Below are 18,808 nucleotides of genomic sequence, written 5' to 3'. Positions count from 1 at the left end.
AGTTTTAAATGACTTATTTTTAAAACTTATTCAGAGTTTAATTATGAGATCTCTATCAGTCAGAAACATCAGATCACCTTTCTTAGCCTCAGTTGGCATTTGAATGTAAAATTTGCCTTTTACTTTCATACTTGTTTATTTCTCAGTTTCTCAATATAAATAGAAATTACATGGTAATTTTTACATGTTAAGGAATTGACATATTGAATAGGAAAAATTGAATAGATTAATTTTTTTTTAATCACACAGATGAAGAAAAAATCTCACTCATACATACAGACAAGTAATCCTTAAGTAGGATTTGAGGCAATGTATTAAAATGACAAGGAAAAGAAAACTAAGTCTTGAGATCAGTAGGTTGAACCAGAGAGAGTACAGTTGGGTGTTTCTGTTATTTTTTTTTTATCTGCTCTGTGACATATTGAGTGGCTCAAAGCATTGACCCCTACAATAGAGAGAGAGAGAGAGAGAGAGAGAGAGAGAGAGAGAGAGAGAGAGAAAGAGAGAGACCTGTATTATATATGCATGTGTGTAGAAACTGATACAAAGGGAAAACCCATATTTAAATTCTGTGTAAAATATCACTTTAACAGATATTCTCAAGAAGATACTCCATTTTTTTAAATTTTCCTACCGTTTGTATGACTGTGTAAGCCATATATACAATATAATTACTTATTCTCTTATTTTTCCATTTATTAGAAAATTACTTCTATCAGTTAGGTCCTTTTATGTTGAATATGTTTCATACTTAAGGCTACATTGTCCTCTGTGCCTTAGTAATCTGTTAAGCACATGGCATTTGTTTGAAACCCACAAGGGGTGCCATGTGAACCCACAGAAATGACGATAAACCAATGCCAGAAAGGAATGGGAATTAGGGAGTTGCATCAAAAGGTTCCTTGCCTGCTCATCCTTAATTACTGAAGTTGTTGATCACTGTACATCGTTATTCTGAGATTTTTTATGCTGAACTTTACTCTAGTGTTGGAATAAATCAATATTTTGTTTGTTTTATTGCATTATAAAACTGCAAAACTTGACTATGTTTTCTTTATTTTTAGTGACTGAATTTATAATTTGTTTCATTATATCTTACAAATGTATATTAAATCATTATTATTAGTTCATGAAATGTTAACATCAGCCATCTTACCATATTGATCCTGTTGTAGTGCTTGATTTTTGCTCATTTAAAATTTTACCTTTGTTTTTCTGACTATAAAAATGTTGGTTGCGAAATCTCTGGTAATCCATTAGTGGATCCTGGCTAACATTGATTAATCTATTTCTTTATACTATGTTTTCTTTCTGCTAGCTCTCTGCCAGAGTATTGATGATATAGACATAAAACTTTTTCTGGTAATATAATACTCAGTTATATTTAAGTCTTATATAAATCACTCTAAACAAGTTATATTGATTTGTGTACTTTATTTTCATCTTTAGGGTATGTTGAAGGAGCTTTGGGAAAAGTCCTATGCTCTTCATCAGTTGTCTTTTCTTTAAGTCAAAAATTGAGCTAAAATTCTTTTATTATTTTACATTTCCAAGACATCAGAATTTACATAATTTCCTTTAAACCTCAAGAAAAATGCCCTATTTTCATATTTTATGTACTATATTTTTAAGAACTCTCACTCTAGTGCTTTTATTAGTGTGCAACTAATATTCAGGTGCCAACAAACACACCTGCATGACAAGGTGCCCATCATTTGTTAAAGAGCTTCTTTTGTTCTTTATGTTTTTGTACTGTTTGTATACAGCCACTTGATCTAGTTGCTTTTTCGTGGTCCTTCAGTTTAGTTTAGGAAAGATTACAGCTTATTGAAATTTTACCTAATTTGTTTACTTAGTTTATTAAAACAATAACAAACCTTTGTATTCTGTAAACTCTGTCCTTGATTCTTGCAAGTGTAGTTCATTCTCACCTCATAGTTGCCATTTTGGGGAGAGGCCTATCCCCTAAAAAGTCTTCATGGAATTAGAAAAAGAGGACAGAGGTGAATGTGATGATGCATTTCCCATATTTCACGGAATTTTAAAGCTAGAAATACTATTGCATCCCTCTCATTTTACAGATGAGGAAATGGTGGCCAAGGGAAGTTGAGTGATTTTTCCACTTAATTGACATAACTAGGATTAAAGCATAGCTCTTCTATCCTTGGTTCAGTGATTTCTCTGCTATAGTATCTCTCCTCCCCTCCCTACACATACCATTCTGTTTCTTTGGACACTGAAATATCTGTTTTAATTTAAAAGTAACTATCATTTTTTATGAACTAATTTTTATCTAATGCTTAATTCTGTGGCTTAGAAATACTTAGTTATTGCACACAAAGGTATTATTAGACAAAAGGTAACATAATCTCTGACATCTTAGAGCATCCTATGATATCTCTGGCATTGTGCAACCACTTTTTCATTTGTTTTAAGTGGTAGTATATGTAGCTCTTTCTACTACTACTTTTGTTTGGATTTACTCAAATGAGGGGTGTGAAGGTTATCCATGCAAGAGAAAAGCAGCATATCCTAATGTATATGGCATCAGGCAAAAGACTCCTGTCTACTCTTACACACATAAGCTTGTGCATGTAGCCATTCCTGGAGAACAGCCACAGTGTGACTCCTCTTTTGTGCTCTGTTGGTCACTCCCTTCTTTAATCCACCACTCCTTTCTTTTGCCTAGGTAGGGAAATTCCAGAGGTAATGGGAGGGTACCTTTTAATGTTTTTTTCCCTCTCTCTTAACTATTGAATAGCTATCTTGATGAGCTTTTCCCTGTAGAGTGGTGAGTAGCTACATCTGGTAATATATTTCACACTACCTAGAAAACCAGGGTTTCTTTCTGTCTTTTTAGAATAACCTCTGCCCACCTAGTTAGTCTAACTTGGATTGTTGCTCTTTCTTTTTACCACTTTATTGTGCAAAGTGATTTTACTGTCAAGATCTATGAGAAAGATCTAAAACACTGACACAATACTATTCTTTGGTTCAGTACACCCAGGGTGTTGGCAAATGGCAAATATTCTGGCACACCTGGATGCCTCTTCAGCTTGAAAGGAAAAGACTTGAAGATTGGGTGTGAGTGACCTGACTGTCATCACATGATAGAAGGAGAAAGTGCTTCATAAAAGTCATGTGATACCATTGTCTTATTTCCTATAGCAAATGATTCAGTTAGAAAGGAATTTTATTTTGTTTCATCGTATGAAAGTAGGATGCACTAAGATTTAAGGAGATGTACTGCAGATCACTGTTCTTGTAGAGTAGCCATGTTGAGCAGTTTTGTGTGTTTCTCTCTTTTTTTGTAAATAGTTGTGGGAACTGGTTAAATTATAGGCAATAGGAAATAACTCCAAGGTAAACTTAAGTAAGTTACCTTTGTGTTTGCAGGAGAAGTTAACATGACACAGATAGTCAAGCATCTGTACCACATCAAGAGTAAAGTATTTCTTTCCTTGTTATTTTCCAGTGAATATAACATTCTGTTGATTTGGTTTTATAGAAGAATCTGTAAGTCCTACTCTGTTCTATTTCTTATTTAATAGTTAATAACAAATTACAGAAATCCATTAAAAGTATTATTCCAAGAAATCAGCCAACCATTCAGCCTATTTGATAATCAAGAAATCTCCATCACCTATTTTTTAATCCTATTTTCACTTGAGATTACACAGAAAATGGAGTTATATAATACTGCAGAGGAGATACACCTTCTGGAAAATGAGCAAGGTTTTCTGGATTTCTCCTGTCATTATATATGATTCAAATGATACTTTCTGCCTGACAGATATGGCATGGTTTTGAAGGGTCTTTACCAACTACTACTTAATTTTGTATTCCCATTTGATTGTACAAAATCACGTAATGAGCTCATGTATAAATACCACTTAGTCACAATCCAGCTCTCCACCTCTGAGGGGAGGAAATAGCCTATGGAGTGTTATGTTATTCTTTATGTTGCTAGTGAGAGAGAAAGGGCAGGTAATCCAATCTAGCGTGCTTTGAACAAGTATGCTATTTTTCATGGAAAGAGGCAGTGTAGAGACTGAGTCCAGGGACCAGATGACTAAAATATGTTATTTGCTTGGGCAGTAAATTGACTTTGGATGTTTATATTTTTCATCTGGACTTATGATTTCATCGGTGTTGGGAACTTTCATTGTGGGAACTCCTTCTACTGATGTAAATCAGCATTTGATCTGTAATGTAGTCTAAAAAGAGAAAGGAAAAGACAGGAACAAGCATTTTGTTAAGTGCATATTATGTGGCAGGGCACTTTGCGAAGCCCTTTACAAATTTTATTATCACATTTGATCCTAGTGTAAGGGCATGGATTCCTAACATAGGAGTCTGTGAACTTTTTAAAAAATATTTTGATAACTGTATTTCAATGTAATTAGTTTTTTTTGTCATATTGCCAAAGGGGAACCATGGCATCAAAAACGTTAAGAACACTTTGTTTTGGGAATTCCCTAGGGCACTAAATGATTAAATGACCTAGTTATGATCACTGCCAGTGTGTGCCAGTAGCAGGATTTGAACTCAGGTTTTCCTGATGCTGACGTTGGCCTTGTATCTGCAGTGCCACACTACCTCTCATTAGCAGTAGTGTCATTGTATCATAGATGTAAGATTGTCTTTATATGTCCAAAAGAGAACTCACTGTCTTTCCTCCCACACCATGTGATCCAAGCTTCCCTATTTTTTTAAAGGTACCATCATCCTTCCAGTCTCCAAGGTTCATAACCATAATATTAACCTCCACTCTTTGCTACCTCTTACTCCACATGTCCATTTAATTGCCAAATCTTTCTTTTCTCTTTCCATATCTCTCACATCTGGCCTCTTCTTTTTACTCATGCATCCGCCACCTTTGTTCAGACCATCTTCATCTCCTGCCTAGGTTGGTCTCCCTGCTTTAGTTTCTAAATACTTCAGTCCATCTACTACACCACTCCCAAAGTGATTCCCTTTGACCACAGATCCGACCTTGCCACTACTGTATTTCATAAACTCCAGTGGTTCCTGACTGCCTCTAGAACAACAGGCAAACTTCTCTGCTTTATCTTTGAAGCCCTTCACAACATGGCCTCATCTTGTCTTTCCTAATTATCATATATTCCCTCCCTTCCTGTATATTATGGTCCAACCAAACACCCAGCATCCCATCTCTCATTTCCATGTCCTTGTGTAGGCTGTGCCCCATGCTGAGAATGCATTCTCCTTAACTTTGCCTCATACCATCTTAAGCACCACCTTCTTCATGAAATCTTTCCTCATCCTCTCCAGCCTCCATTTGCTACTCTCTTTCCTCCCTAACTTGTTTTTGTTTATTTTCTTTAGAATTATTCCATACGTACACACACACGTACGCACACGCACCTCTATATGTATACTTTCTCCCCTGCTAAAATGTGAATTCTTTGAGAGATGGATGGATTGTTAATTAAGTAGAACAACAAATGACTGGCATCTTTAGCTTGTATCTCGTATACATACGTACGTGTCTATATATACACACACACATTTGTATATGTATGTGTATAATAATTTATTTTAGTTTTCAACATTCTCTTCCATAAGATTTTGAGTTTTACATTTTCTCCCATTTCTTGTGCTTCCCCCTCCCCAAGATGATGTGCAATCTGATATAGACTCTCTCTATATATTCATATTAAACATATTTTCACATTAGTCATATCATATATATTTTTAAAAATCTCATGTACAAAAGAGTCCACTCTGCTTTAATACAAGTTTAACAGATTGTTAGTTATGTCACAAGTTGTTTTATAGAATTATTCTACTTTAAAATTTACAAAAAAACCAAACATATATTGAAAATTGTGACTAAGATCTACTAGACCATAGGTTATTCATCTTCGTAGCCTGAGTCCCACCCCCAGCCAGTGGTACAGTAGTGGGATTTCTTTTGAAAAGTATATTTATGGAAAAAATATTTTGTATCCTTCTGCCATCACTATCAAGTAATATATCAGGAAGTAGGTTTTGTAGATATGGAAAATAGCCAAGAATAGTTCTTTCACCTCAGTAAATTTAAAACCATTGACCTACATTATTTATTCTCAAATATTTTCATCCTGGAAACTCTTTTGCCACACACTGTGATTTTAAGCAAGCCCCATAATTTCCTCCGTGCCTGTTTCCTCTCCTGTAAAATGAGGATATTTCCTTTCCTACCTCATTGGATGATTGTAAGGATCAGATGAAAGATTGTTTTTGAAAGTATTAAGTGCAAAGTGGTATTATTCTTTCCCAAAAGAATGTGCACCTCAAAGTGTAACAAGAGCTGCATAAGACTTAACTTCACCTTTTCAGAAACTAACAGCTGGAGGTTATGTTCTCTGTGTTGAGGATGTTACTGAAAGTATAACTTTCGGTAATTGTGGAACTCGCTAAGACCATCCTTGCCATTGGGAATTGGAACTCTAGAAAAACTCAATATCCCCTGTATTTTGGCATCTGTAAGCTTATCTATTCTTAATTTGATGTAATTGCTCCATTAAACTATGAAACCATACCTTTAAAATATAAAAAATATGTATTTTTAATGGTTAGTGGTGTTAAAAAAAGGGGGAAGAAGAAGACATGTAAACTGTTAGGTGACAGTGACAAATCACTGAACCTGGAGTTGGGAAGGCCTGAGTTGAAATCTAGCCTTAGATACTTATTAGCTGTGTGACCGTGGACATGTCACTTAACCTCCGCTTTCCTCAGTTTCCTCATCTGTAAAATGGGAATAATAATGACACTCACTGCTCTATCCTCAGGGTTGTTGTGAGGATCAAATGAGATGTTTCTAAAGCACTTTACAGTCTTTAAAGCACTGTATAATTGCTTGATGTTATTATTGTTATAGTTATCATTTCAGAATGGTTTGAATAATCAAGTTTGAACACAGTCTGTCAGACCATCTTAGTTTTAGGATATTTAAAGTTGGTCATCATCATTCTTGCAATTTGGGGATCTTGCTTTGTATTAGAACAGATCTGTGAAAATGAAAATTCCTAAGTTGATACTTTATCTATCTTGCTTTCTTTCATTCAGTCTTCATTTCTTTTCCTTGCTCTAAGATAGGTCCCTAACTGACTGTGGTAATCTTTATAACATATATTCCCATGATGTTTTAATCCAAAGATATTCATCTTTTCCAAAGCACACACAGAGGAATGTTCAAATGATTTCTTTACTTGTTCTGTATTAGTAAAGCTAGCTAGATTGTTTGGAAGGATCACAGTGAGAGGATAATTGACTTTTCATCTTATCTCTTTCCCGGAAGCATGTTCTTTGCACAAGTAATAGTTCACTTATAGTGTTAGAAAACAGTTGTCTTTAGCCAAAGTACCAAATAAATGGTTACATAGGAAAGTTCATTAAGACATAACTCAGAATATTTGCAATCAGAATCACGTTAAAGTTTCCATTCTGCTCTCTAAAGAAATGTATACTGTTTATCATTCAAATTCGTAATGTAAATAGGATTATCAAAGGGAGGTTTAGCATTCTTGTAGTACATATTTTTCATGTAGTATCATAGACTTAGACCTGGAAGGAACCTTAGTGGTCATATCATCAGTCCAGTGTCTGAGATTTAGAGAAAATAAGTAAAATAGAAAATAAGCCTAAGATTACATAAGTATTGACAAAGGCAGGATTTGATCCCAGATCCCCTGGGATCTTCAAATTCAGTGTTCTTTCCACTAAAGCAGTCCATGTATGTCTTTAGCCTCATAATACTTTGCTAGATGTTCAGTTATATACATACTTAAATTTTCATGCAAAATATGTTATAATTCACCTATTAAAACTCATTTAAAGGGTTCATTTTATCAGGAGATCTGAATTTTTGAGGTTTTGCTGCATTTCGCTTTCTTAAGTTTTTCATTTTATTAGCTTTAAGAATTTGCTTTAAGAGTTTGTTTTGAGTATTAAGACAAAAGTAGAAACAAAAAAAATCATACAAGAAGAACTTTTAAAAACCCTCCTATGAAGTTGTAGTTTACTTTTACCACACTTGGCAATTTCATTATCAGAAGGCTTTTAATCATGTTTTTTTTTTTTAATACATTACAGTATAAAGTTCATGAACTTAATACATTTCTCTTTCAAAGGCTGTACAATTCAGACTGTTAATTTTCTTTAATTTGGTATATTCATCCTGAAAACAGATGTTTTTATAGATGATTTTTTAAACGGATTAAAAAGTGGCATAGACTTTTAAAAAATCCTGTTGAAAATGTTAACAGTAGACTTCTGGAAAAATATCAAGGAGCATAATGGGGGAAAATTTATAAGAACACAGTCCATGCATGGAAAGTGATAGCAAGTGTATGTTATCTATAATGCTGTGTTCATTAAGATGTATACTGCCTTGTGAATATAGATCCGGAAGAAGTTAATGTAAGTATTTTAGAATGGGTTTATATTTCTCTGATAAACAGCACTCTCCTTCTGTTTGTGATCACAGGATGAAAGCTCTGTAAGCTTGTATATGTACATTTTTACTGCTACATCATGTAGCGTGCTCTTAAGATTGAGATCTCATTCATTCCCCAGGAAGCATTTCTGTCTAAGATTAATTGCCCTTTTAAAATCAGTGTTTGATGTATTCCTTTAGCTATATCCTGACTTGCTTTAACCCTTCTTGACCTGACCTCACTGACTATTACCCACTGTGGCTGAGGCAGAAACCCTTCAGTGTGATGTATGCACATGCTACAGACTTCAGCCTGTGGGTTTTCACATCGATGGATTCAATTAGTTAGATTTTTACTGACAAACATGCAGTTGAGGTTAAAGAATTTGTCAGATACCGAAATAAACTGTCCAGACTTAAGTTAATCAAATAATTCATCTGCATTTATTGTTTTGTCTATTGATTTAAACACTTGCTCTGGAATGTGAAATGATGTCTTATAAATGGTAGTGAACATACCCAAATGACAAGTCCCATGGCTCCTCGTTACATTAGAGCATAAAAACAGAGATGTGGTTGTGATGTGATGTGACATTGCTTGTGGCCATTTCATGTTTCAGATTTCTTTTCTTCTATATTCACTTAGATTTTAAACTTCTACTTCAATCATACTCTGGTTTCATGATAAATTTGGAATTTTTCCTTTAACAATTTTTTTGTTTGTTTTCCTTAAAATAAACAATTTGAGGTCAGCATATTTATTCTACTTTCACTTCTCAATAGTAAGTGGGCAGCTGGTGCAGTGAATAAGTGCTGGGTCTGGATTCAGAAAGAGTCCGCTTCCTGAGTTCACATCTGGCCTCAGCCACTCACTAGCAGTGTGACCCTGGACAAGTCACTTAACCCTATTTGCCTCAGTTTCTTCATCTGCAAAATGAGCTGGAGAAGGAAACGGCAAACTACCCTTATATCTCTGCCAAGAAAATCCCAAAAGGGGTTACAAAGAGTCAGACACAACTGAAAAATAGCAACCACAAAAAATGTAAGCATCTACCTGAAACCCCAGCTATCCATCTCATAGTCATTTGACCAGTATTGCTTGTTGAAAACTAGAGTTTAAGTGAAAATATAGTGACTAAAGATGTAGCTCATGAAGAAGGGGGGGAAATAGTCCTGTGCCCTCAAAAATAGAAATTCCTGAAATATGCATTTATCATATAAGAATTCTTTCCTTCTCTCCCTCTCTCCGTCTCTCTCTCTCTCTCTCTCTCTCTCTCTCTCTCTCTCTCTCTCTCTCTCTCTCTCTTTCTCTGTCTCTCTCACATACACACACACATTCTCTTTCAAAAAAGAAACTGTTTAAGAACATCAGAAGGCTAATTTCCTAGTTGTGATTTCTTTTCTTCTTTTGTCTAGTCATGACACAGTACTTAAACAGCATTTCAAACAATATCATGAGATTTTTTTATTATAATTCAGAATTAGCAAAGGCATTTTTCCTGCCATTATATGGTTACAATGGCCTATATATCAATTGATTATGTGTTTACCTTTTAGTAAAAATATTGTTCTGTAGTCATTCAAATATGTTAATAGGAGGCACAATTCTCATAGTTCTTTGTACCTGATTTACCTGCATTCCAGATAACTGAATGCATAGTTAAGATAAATTTGGGCCAAAATTTTCTGCTTTGTACAGCTGTAGCTATGAATTTTTTTGTGTTTATGTAGAGTGAGTACATTATCTTTTCTTTTTAAAATTATACCGCTAATTATCTTCTCTTTCACCCATTTTTAGTTAGGAAATTAAGCTAAATAGAAATTTCTTTCCATTCAAACATAAGATCAATTTAAAGGAACTTTAGAGATCATGAAGTCCACCTTTGTTTGACAGACGAGGAAGCTAGGTTGCAGATCCTGACTTCCCTTATGATACACAGTTATTAAATGGCAGAAGTAGTACTAGAATCTGGCTCTTCATTCCCAGTCCAGCGTTTTTTCCACCATTTGGTGCTATCTTCTAGTTTTTTTCTCCTTTTTTGTATAATTTGATACATTAGAAATAGCTTTTGTTTAATATTATATAATATATATATTGTATGATTATATATAACATATAATTGTATGTAATTATAATATATATTATATATTATTTTTACTTTATTCAATAAGAGTAAATAATTTTACCTGTGTAAACTATTTTCCTACTCTAATAATTTAACTAAAGTTTATTAAATTTTTCTGAAAATTAAAGATGCTTTTCTCTTCCAGCTCCTTAAAATATTATATGCCCAAAACTTTAACTCTGCCATCTTTATTTTAATGGAGGTATGAGCATTAATGATAAATAAATCATAGGTCCAAACCAAAAACTTTCCCAGTCATAACTCCTGTTCAGATTGTCTTATGTGTAAACTTCATCTGTTAATTCAGTTTACTTTCCATCATTTTAACTTAGAATAAAGAAAAAGCCCCAGACTTTATTATTGTTCATTTTACTTTTTGAAAAGCAAAATATCATAATTTATGAAGATTCTGGCCCTTTTTTGGGGAAACTTTTTTCACATGATTTGCTGCCTAAATATTGACATAAACTCAGTTTCTTTTCTACTTTAATAAATATAAAATGTCTCTGACCTTTATTTTCTTTTTTTCTTATTAGAAAAAGCTGAAGTATTTATGAATGACTGTGCTTGGTGTTATGAAGTATATTAGGGTAGTAGCAGTTTCAGGTTCAGATTGAAATGAAGAACAGTGGGCTGAAACTCGTATCAGACACATTCACTCGATTACTATCTCAAGCATTGGTCTACTTAAACATTAAATTGGCTTTTAAAAAAAAGTAAGCCGAGTGAGTGAGATGTGGAGTAACATTTTTTATCCTGAGTCATTTGTTTTATACTGACATTTTTCTCATCCCTAAGTAGTAAATTCTAGATTCTCACTTTGAAACACAAAGAAACATTTACCAAAAATCCAACTTATATTGTCTAGTGTTTCTTCTGCTATGGTTAAAAAAACCCCCAAAACTCTACTAAATGTCTTCCAGTCTTTTTAACTAGTATTAGTATTCTAAAATTGACCAGTCATGCACTGTTATTGTTTATGGCATTTTGATTTTTAAAAATAATAGCTTTTATGTTTTTTGTCATAACCTGTGACATGCTTAATTCCTCTCAACCTCCCTTTGAATTTTGTAACCAAATATTCGCTGAGATTAGAAACCCTCTGAGGAGATATTCATCTTAATAGATTTTTCTTTGGATAACCCAATTTTGTCAGAGACCAGAGATTGGATATCGCAAGCTTGCACTCTTCCCCACTAATAGTTTTCCAAAATACAGATTTTAAAACAATTAGCTAAAGAACAAAATCTAGTAATTTCCAGGGACCTGAAGTTCATTTTATAGTGTGAGAAATTTCTTTAGCACAGCACTTCTTTCTGAGTGTATAAATTAAGTAATTGATATTATCTGTTTCCTTCTGGCATTCTGTGGAAGATTGGCATTTAGTCGCTAAACTGTGGAGCCAGTGTTAACTGGCTTCCATCTAAACCTTTCATAAATTTTTTCCTTCTAATATAATATCCTGCACCCCCAGCTCAGTCTCTTACATTTATACACTAATCTTGAGTCTGATGATGAACTCTTAATTGCCTCTGATGATACAGCTCATGATAGCCTTCTGTCCTGGATGAAAATGACCCAACAGAGGGGTGAGAGTTTGTCTTTCACACACAACTTACAAGGATTTATGATAACCAAATAGTCTGCCTTCTTTTAATGGATACTTTAACCAAAAAGTGTTAACTACTCAGGTTGTCGATAGTACCCTCTGCACTGTGCATCAAACAGGGAGTCCTTAAAGGTGACTCTGGCTTGAAGAAAAATTTTTTCGATAAGGACGTCTTAGACCACTACTGCTTCCCCTTTTGACTGAGTTATTGATAGGAAGAGTGATTCTGAGAATATTAAATATTTCTAAGAAATTCAGTATAATGATTGTTTAAAACTGAGAGGAGAACTGAGGTGGAAGTGCTTTAAAGCAATGTAAGAAAGACTCACTAAAGTAAAACCATGGCAATCTAGAACTCTCTTGGAATTAGTCACACAACAGTAGAAGGTCAAAGCTGAAAGTGGCTTCAGACATCATTTTGTCTAACTTACCCTTCTCTTTCACCTGCTCCCTTTCACTCCTACTTCGGTAGACAGTATTTTTCAAAGAAGAAACTCAAGGAGGTTGAATGACATGACCATGGCAACACACTTAGTAAGTTAATGGAGTTAGACACCTTGAACCTGGGGCTTCCAGGCTCATTCCATTTTTGCTATATCACACTGCTGCCTTAGATATTTTGGATCTTGAGGGATTTGCTGATTTCAACATTAAAAGTACTTGTTTATTTTAAATTATTTGGATGAAAACCTTTCACTTACCACTTTGTGACCTTAATCAAATCATTTGACCTTCCTGGACCTAAGTTTCCTCCTTGGTTTAAAAAAAAAAAAGTTTGTTGGGTTTTTTTTTAATGAGGAAATTGGACTAAATGGCTTCTGACGTTGTTTCTAGATCTGATCCTGTGATCTTAAAATATGTTGCATGCTTCCCTGTCTTGTTAAAGAGTAGACCAAATACAACCTCACTCTTTCTTGATGACTGTTGGTTTTCATTATGAGTGTCATTTGTCATACTGTGCTTTGATATAGACAATGTTCCAATAACAGTGTCACTACAGACTGTTGTGTTTTTTGAATTCTTTCCCTTTTTATCATTTTTCCCCTTCTTTCCTCATCTTGCCATCAGATTGCCAGCTGATGTCTACATATGACAGTCTCTTTTCCCATCCCTGTTACTATTTCTGATCCATTGTGGACTTGAAAGATAGATAACGAAGTTTGACAGAATTGGAATTGTTTGAAATAGATGTTAAATAAGATCTAAGTGTGAGCAAAGATCTAGGGGGGATGTGCCTTTAACTAAAGGTGGTGTGGTGCAGTAGTTGGAGTGCTAGACTTGAAATCAGAAAGGACTGGGTTGGAATCCTACCTTTCTGTACAGATATGAACAAGTTCCTTAAGCACTTTAAACTTTGGTTTTCCCAACTCTGAATAGGGTTGATAATGTTTATAATACCTACCTCACAGAGTCTTTTTGAGGCTCAAATGAGCTTCATATGTGATGTAATTATAAAGTGATTTTTAAAACTATGTAAATGTCAGGTTCTTCTGTCTCTTGAAATAGCTCCCTACCAAACTATCTTCTGTCTCCATGAACTTTCTAAAAACTACTTTGGATGAGCTGGTGCTTTTTTCATTTGCTTTCTAGTTCTCTGCTGAGTTTTTTGTCTTCTGAGTGTCGGGGGTTTGTTTTTTTTTTAGATTGTGGAGTTACTATTATAATGGAAAGGCTTGCTTTAGGTTGTCTTTTGATAAATAATAGCTTTATCTCTGGTAAGATCTACTGGACTCATTGACTGTTTGAGCTGGAAGGAACCTTGGAGATGTTCTCATCTAAACTTCTTATATTGTCAAAGAGAAAACAGAGGCTCTGAGAAGGGATGTGATTTGTGTCCAGCATCACAGAGAGACCTGGGATTCAAACCAGGGTCTTCTAAATCTAAGTTCAGTGCTCTTCCCATTATATTGTTTCTACTCAGTAATGTTGTTGATGTAGTTTAGAAATGTTAAGAGAAACTTCTTATTTCTATACATGTCGTTTTCAATATGAAATGAAAAGTCATTTCACCTCAGTTCACTCCAAAATGCCACCCATCTCATCTAAGTTTATAATATTTTATGCTTCTGTCATTTTAAGAGAATTCCTCGTTCCTGAAGTCATTTTATGAATTGACATTTCATCACAGTTGTAGTGCCATGGGACAATATGAAAGTCTTATTTGATTCTTTACCCACCTCTCCCCTGTCCCCACAACCACCCCTTCTCCACCTCCCTATAAAAGTTGAAAGGAGCTTTAGAGTAGAGGGCTTCCAAATGCATCTGCTTTAATGATTTTCATTCAAGGTAGGATCCCTTGCTCTAAATGTTAAGATTCCTGGGCAATTTTTTTCTCATATTCACCATCTCATTTGATCCTTTTATGCGATATCAAAAGCCATTTCAGGACAAGGAAGATGTTGTCCATATTGTCTATGCTCCTTACTGTAAATAGTTCAAATCACATCCTCTCCTTGAATGTCCAGGGATTGGGTCTTTTTGATCCTAAAAGGAAAGATGATTCAGAAGTAGAATCAGGATGAACATATAAGGGGTTGGTATCTCTTGAATTCTGTTCCATTTTTGTGATCAACCTCAAAGCATTGGAGCAGTGTTTCCTAAACAAGAATTAGTTTGGTATAGTGGAACGCACATTGGATTTGGAGGCAAAAGACCTAGGTTCATGACCTAGATCTATCACTTACTAATCATGTTAACATGGACAGATCACTTAAGCCACACTTAGCTGGTCTGTAAATAGAGATAACAGTTATATTACCTACTTACCTGACAGGATTGTTGTGAGAAAACATTTTGTAAACTGTCAGTATAAATATGAGTAGCTGTTATTTGTTTTAAGAGAAGTTACTGAATTTTTTTATTTATTAAACAGAATTTTATATTATCTGTGATCCTGTATTCATGTGTATCTGTGATCTTGTTCCTATATTTTTATCCAGATCTACCTATGATACTTCATTTCAGTGAATAGATATATTTATTCAGCATCAATAAATGAATAGGGAATCCACAAGAATTTTATAGTTTCAAAGGGGTGTTGACATACACACACACACACACACACACACACACACACACACAGCAAGAAAGCACTGTGGCATAATAAACCAAAAGGCATCAATGAAACTTTTATTTTAAAAAACAGACCACACATATATATACGCAACACACACATATACATGTGTGTATGCATATATTTCCCATTAATACTCAGAATTCATTTTAACCCTCAAGTTTCTGTTTTAGGTAATTAGTAATCTGTATTTCAACTTTCTCCATGTCTACATGGTAAAGTATGCTGAGTGCACAGGGGAGAACTAGAAGTGGGTGTCAAAAACATAAGACCATCATGTGTCAAGACTCCCAAACAGCTAGAAATCCCTGACTCAGATGCTTAGTTCTAGGTAGCACTTGTTTTAATATTTATAGTAACAGGTGTTTTTAGGTGTAACCGACACAAATTAGGTCGATGAATACAATGGTCTATTTTCTTCTCTATAGTTTCATTAACGTCAGTCTTCAGTGAGCCTAGTAATTAAGAAAGAACTAATACTTTCACATACAATAACAGAATTTTTATCAGGATTCATTTTAACCCTCAAGTTTCTGTTTTAAGTAGTATAAGCACTACACCATTTCAACTTTCTCCACGTCCACATTTCCTGCTCTATAGACAAGTCATGTTGAAACATGTAAAAAATCCATTTGATTCACTGTTTTCAGAAAGCATTCAGTTATGTTTACAGGTAAACATTTTGACCATCCTAATTTTTTGTTCATTGTTGGATTTCTTTCTTTGGAATTAGATGGGGTAAAGAAGAATCAAATTATGATTCATGGAATTGAGCCAATGTTGGAGACACCTTTGCAGTGGCTAAGTGAACATCTCAGCTACCCTGATAATTTTCTTCATATTAGTATCATACCCCAACCAACAGATTGAAGGAGAGACTCTATTCACCTAAAAAAAGAATAAGCATCACCCTTAAACTGGATCAACCAGAGCATGTCAACCTTTTCCTGAAGTCAGGTTTGATGGAGGCAACCTGACCAGAAAAACCTCCTTGCTGCAATGCAAGCCAGACAGGAAAAAAAAGATCCCATGACCAGATAAGGGCAGTTGGGCTGGCCTTACTCTGCATCACCACTGCTTTCCTCCACTGCCGTCATTAAACCTCAGTTGCAACATGAAAGACTTTACAGGACCACTGCAAGTCTTCTGTTTTCTTGTAAAATATAATGAAGCTGAAACTCAGCCTAAGAAGCAGATGGAAATATGTGCCACTTGAATTGTATTTCTGATTAACAAATAAACAAGGGTATTTCCTAATGTGACCATGGTTGAACTTTAGATAGAGGGAATGGAAACATTGGTTTAATTTTCAAGAGAATTAGACTTAAGAAAGTAAAAAAGAAATTCTGTTATCAATAACTTGCAGTAATTTTTTGTAAAAGATCAGATTCCAGTAAACCCATCTTTCCTTAATGAGAATTTCCTATGTTTACAGTATGTATTGGTATGCAAACAATCTTTTAACTTTGATAATGAGCAGTGAGATTTTTAAATAAAACCTCTAAACATGTTTTGTCATTTAATAACATGTACAATTTTGTCGCTTTCAAATATTTTCTGACTTGTATATAGCAGATCACTGTTTATACTGTATGTGTTACCATTCAAACAGGTCTTCAGTGGCATGGTGATAGGCTGGGACAACTTGTCTGTTAGAAAATTTCTTGCTGCCAATTTTTAAATCTTTACGTGAAAATATTTTCTTTACTTGATAACACCATACAACAGTGTTTATCATTACTATTTTATTTATCCCCTTGGGCTGAGTCTGTCACATTTTGGTATGATCAACAGCTGCATTAGATACTTTTGCCTACTGGAAAGGCCATTCTTTCCAGGCTAGCCTTGACACTGTCTCTAACTGTAATATTTTTAATGTGGTCCCCTGGCAGTCAGCCTGTAAAGTTTAAACATGATATATTCTTCCTTGCAATAGCTTTCCCTTTACCAAATATATTCAGAGGTTACTGGCACTCTCCTTCCACATTTGTGTGCATTATAGACAGTTTCTTGTAGACTCATCTTGCTATGTGCACTAAGTCAACTTATCTGAGTTTGCTAGAACCTTAGCATTGCGGCAGGAATGGTATTAAATTCCATAACAAAGTGGAAATATTTCCCTTTTTCTAAATATATCTCAGTGTTGTTCAAAAGTTCCACTAGCATTCATTCCTCCTTTTTCTTTTTCATGTCTTCACAGTAGCATCTGTCTAATCAATAGCAAAGTCAGTCAAAGAAAAGGGAAACAAAATGTATTCTAGAGCAAATATAGTAAAGATCCAAAAGCAGAAACAGTGGTGCCATAATAACCAGAGCAAAACAGCAAGTAGATAACAATTAGCTAATGTAAATAAGGAGGAAATGATGTTAGAATAAGGGCAGATAAGAATAACGTTACCCAAGTTCCTTAAGGATTAAAAGATGAAAAGACTTAAAAACATCACAAAAGAAGAGGTTCGTCCAAAGATGAGTGTTCACTTAGACGTGTTTGTCCTTCTCAGTTTGGGGGTTTACCCCATAATGTTGTGACACATTGAGCTTCATGAGCAGAAGAGTCAGAATGGACTGTTTGCAAACCACTGTGAGGAGAGAACACACTCTGCAGAAAGTGGTAGTGTCATTCTCCACTGGTAAGACCAGTCTAAGATCTTGGACAGTGGGCTCATGTGAGCTTAAGAAAAAAAGCCTTACTTTAAGATTTGAAAGTAAGTTTTATCAAGCCTTTTCCCTTTAAAAAAATAATTTTGGTTTATTATACCAGCAAACTAAATGTGTTGTTCTCTTCTCTAGTCCTGTAATCCTTTGTAAGCCAAGTCTCTGTTGCCCAGTGGTGGAACAAAGACACAAATTAGTGCTTGACTTAAATATCTATTTTTGTTTCTTTTTATTTGACTATTTAAATTTTATGGTTTATTAAAAAATCAAATAAAGCTGGAGTCTGTCTTTATTGTCTAGAAGTTAAACTGAACATTGCCTAAAGCACATCAGCCATTGGGGGAGGGAGAAAGGGAACCACCTCATTTTTACAGACTGCCTATCATAAAATAAAATACTCGCAGAAAAATAAGAAAGACATGAGAGAGAAAATCATAAAACTGTAATTACATAAAAGAATTGTGAAAGGCTACAAATCTCAACATGTTTATTTTATAATAGATTTTTTCCCCCTCGCTTGGCTCCAAAGTCTAGAAAAGTATCAGTCAAAAAAAAAATACTTTGCACTGTTTTTCCCTAGATTATTTTGATTAAAATTATGTACCTATTCACTGTGCAAAAGAAAATGTGTTTCTACAAAGCTGGGATTGTTGAATGGGAAATGCACTAAATTGTTGCTCATTTCTCATGGCTTTTAGAAAGGTATAAGCTAAAAAAAAAAGGTAATAACATGCTCAGAGGTGGGTAAAACCCAGGATAGTGAGCAACACTCAGGATGTTGAGCTTAGAAAAAATACTTAGGGGTCACATCAAAGAGAAGACATAAGGGGGCTCTCTTCAGATAGTTGAAAGAGGGGAATTAGATTTCATCTACATGTGGCTCCAGAGGGCAGAACCGAGAA

At 34.6% G+C, this 18,808-nt stretch overlaps 1 protein-coding gene across 4 annotated transcripts in view; it reads left to right on the top strand.

Moving 5' to 3' along the window:
- ATG5 (autophagy related 5) overlaps positions 1-18,181 on the top strand; it is a 145,719-nt gene extending 127,538 nt beyond the window's left edge. For all 4 annotated transcript variants that reach the window (XM_072642957.1, XM_072642959.1, XM_072642960.1 and 1 more), the window contains exon 8: positions 15,985-18,181. In XM_072642957.1, coding sequence (XP_072499058.1) covers positions 15,985-16,121 — 137 coding nt within the window. In that variant the 3' untranslated portion in view covers positions 16,122-18,181. The remainder of the gene's footprint in view (positions 1-15,984) is intronic.
- Positions 18,182-18,808: the final 627 nt, after the last annotated feature.

Source organism: Notamacropus eugenii, chromosome 2, assembly GCF_028372415.1.
Source record: "Notamacropus eugenii isolate mMacEug1 chromosome 2, mMacEug1.pri_v2, whole genome shotgun sequence".
Lineage (NCBI taxonomy): Eukaryota > Metazoa > Chordata > Mammalia > Diprotodontia > Macropodidae > Notamacropus > Notamacropus eugenii.
This window is presented reverse-complemented; position numbering and strand designations above follow the sequence as displayed.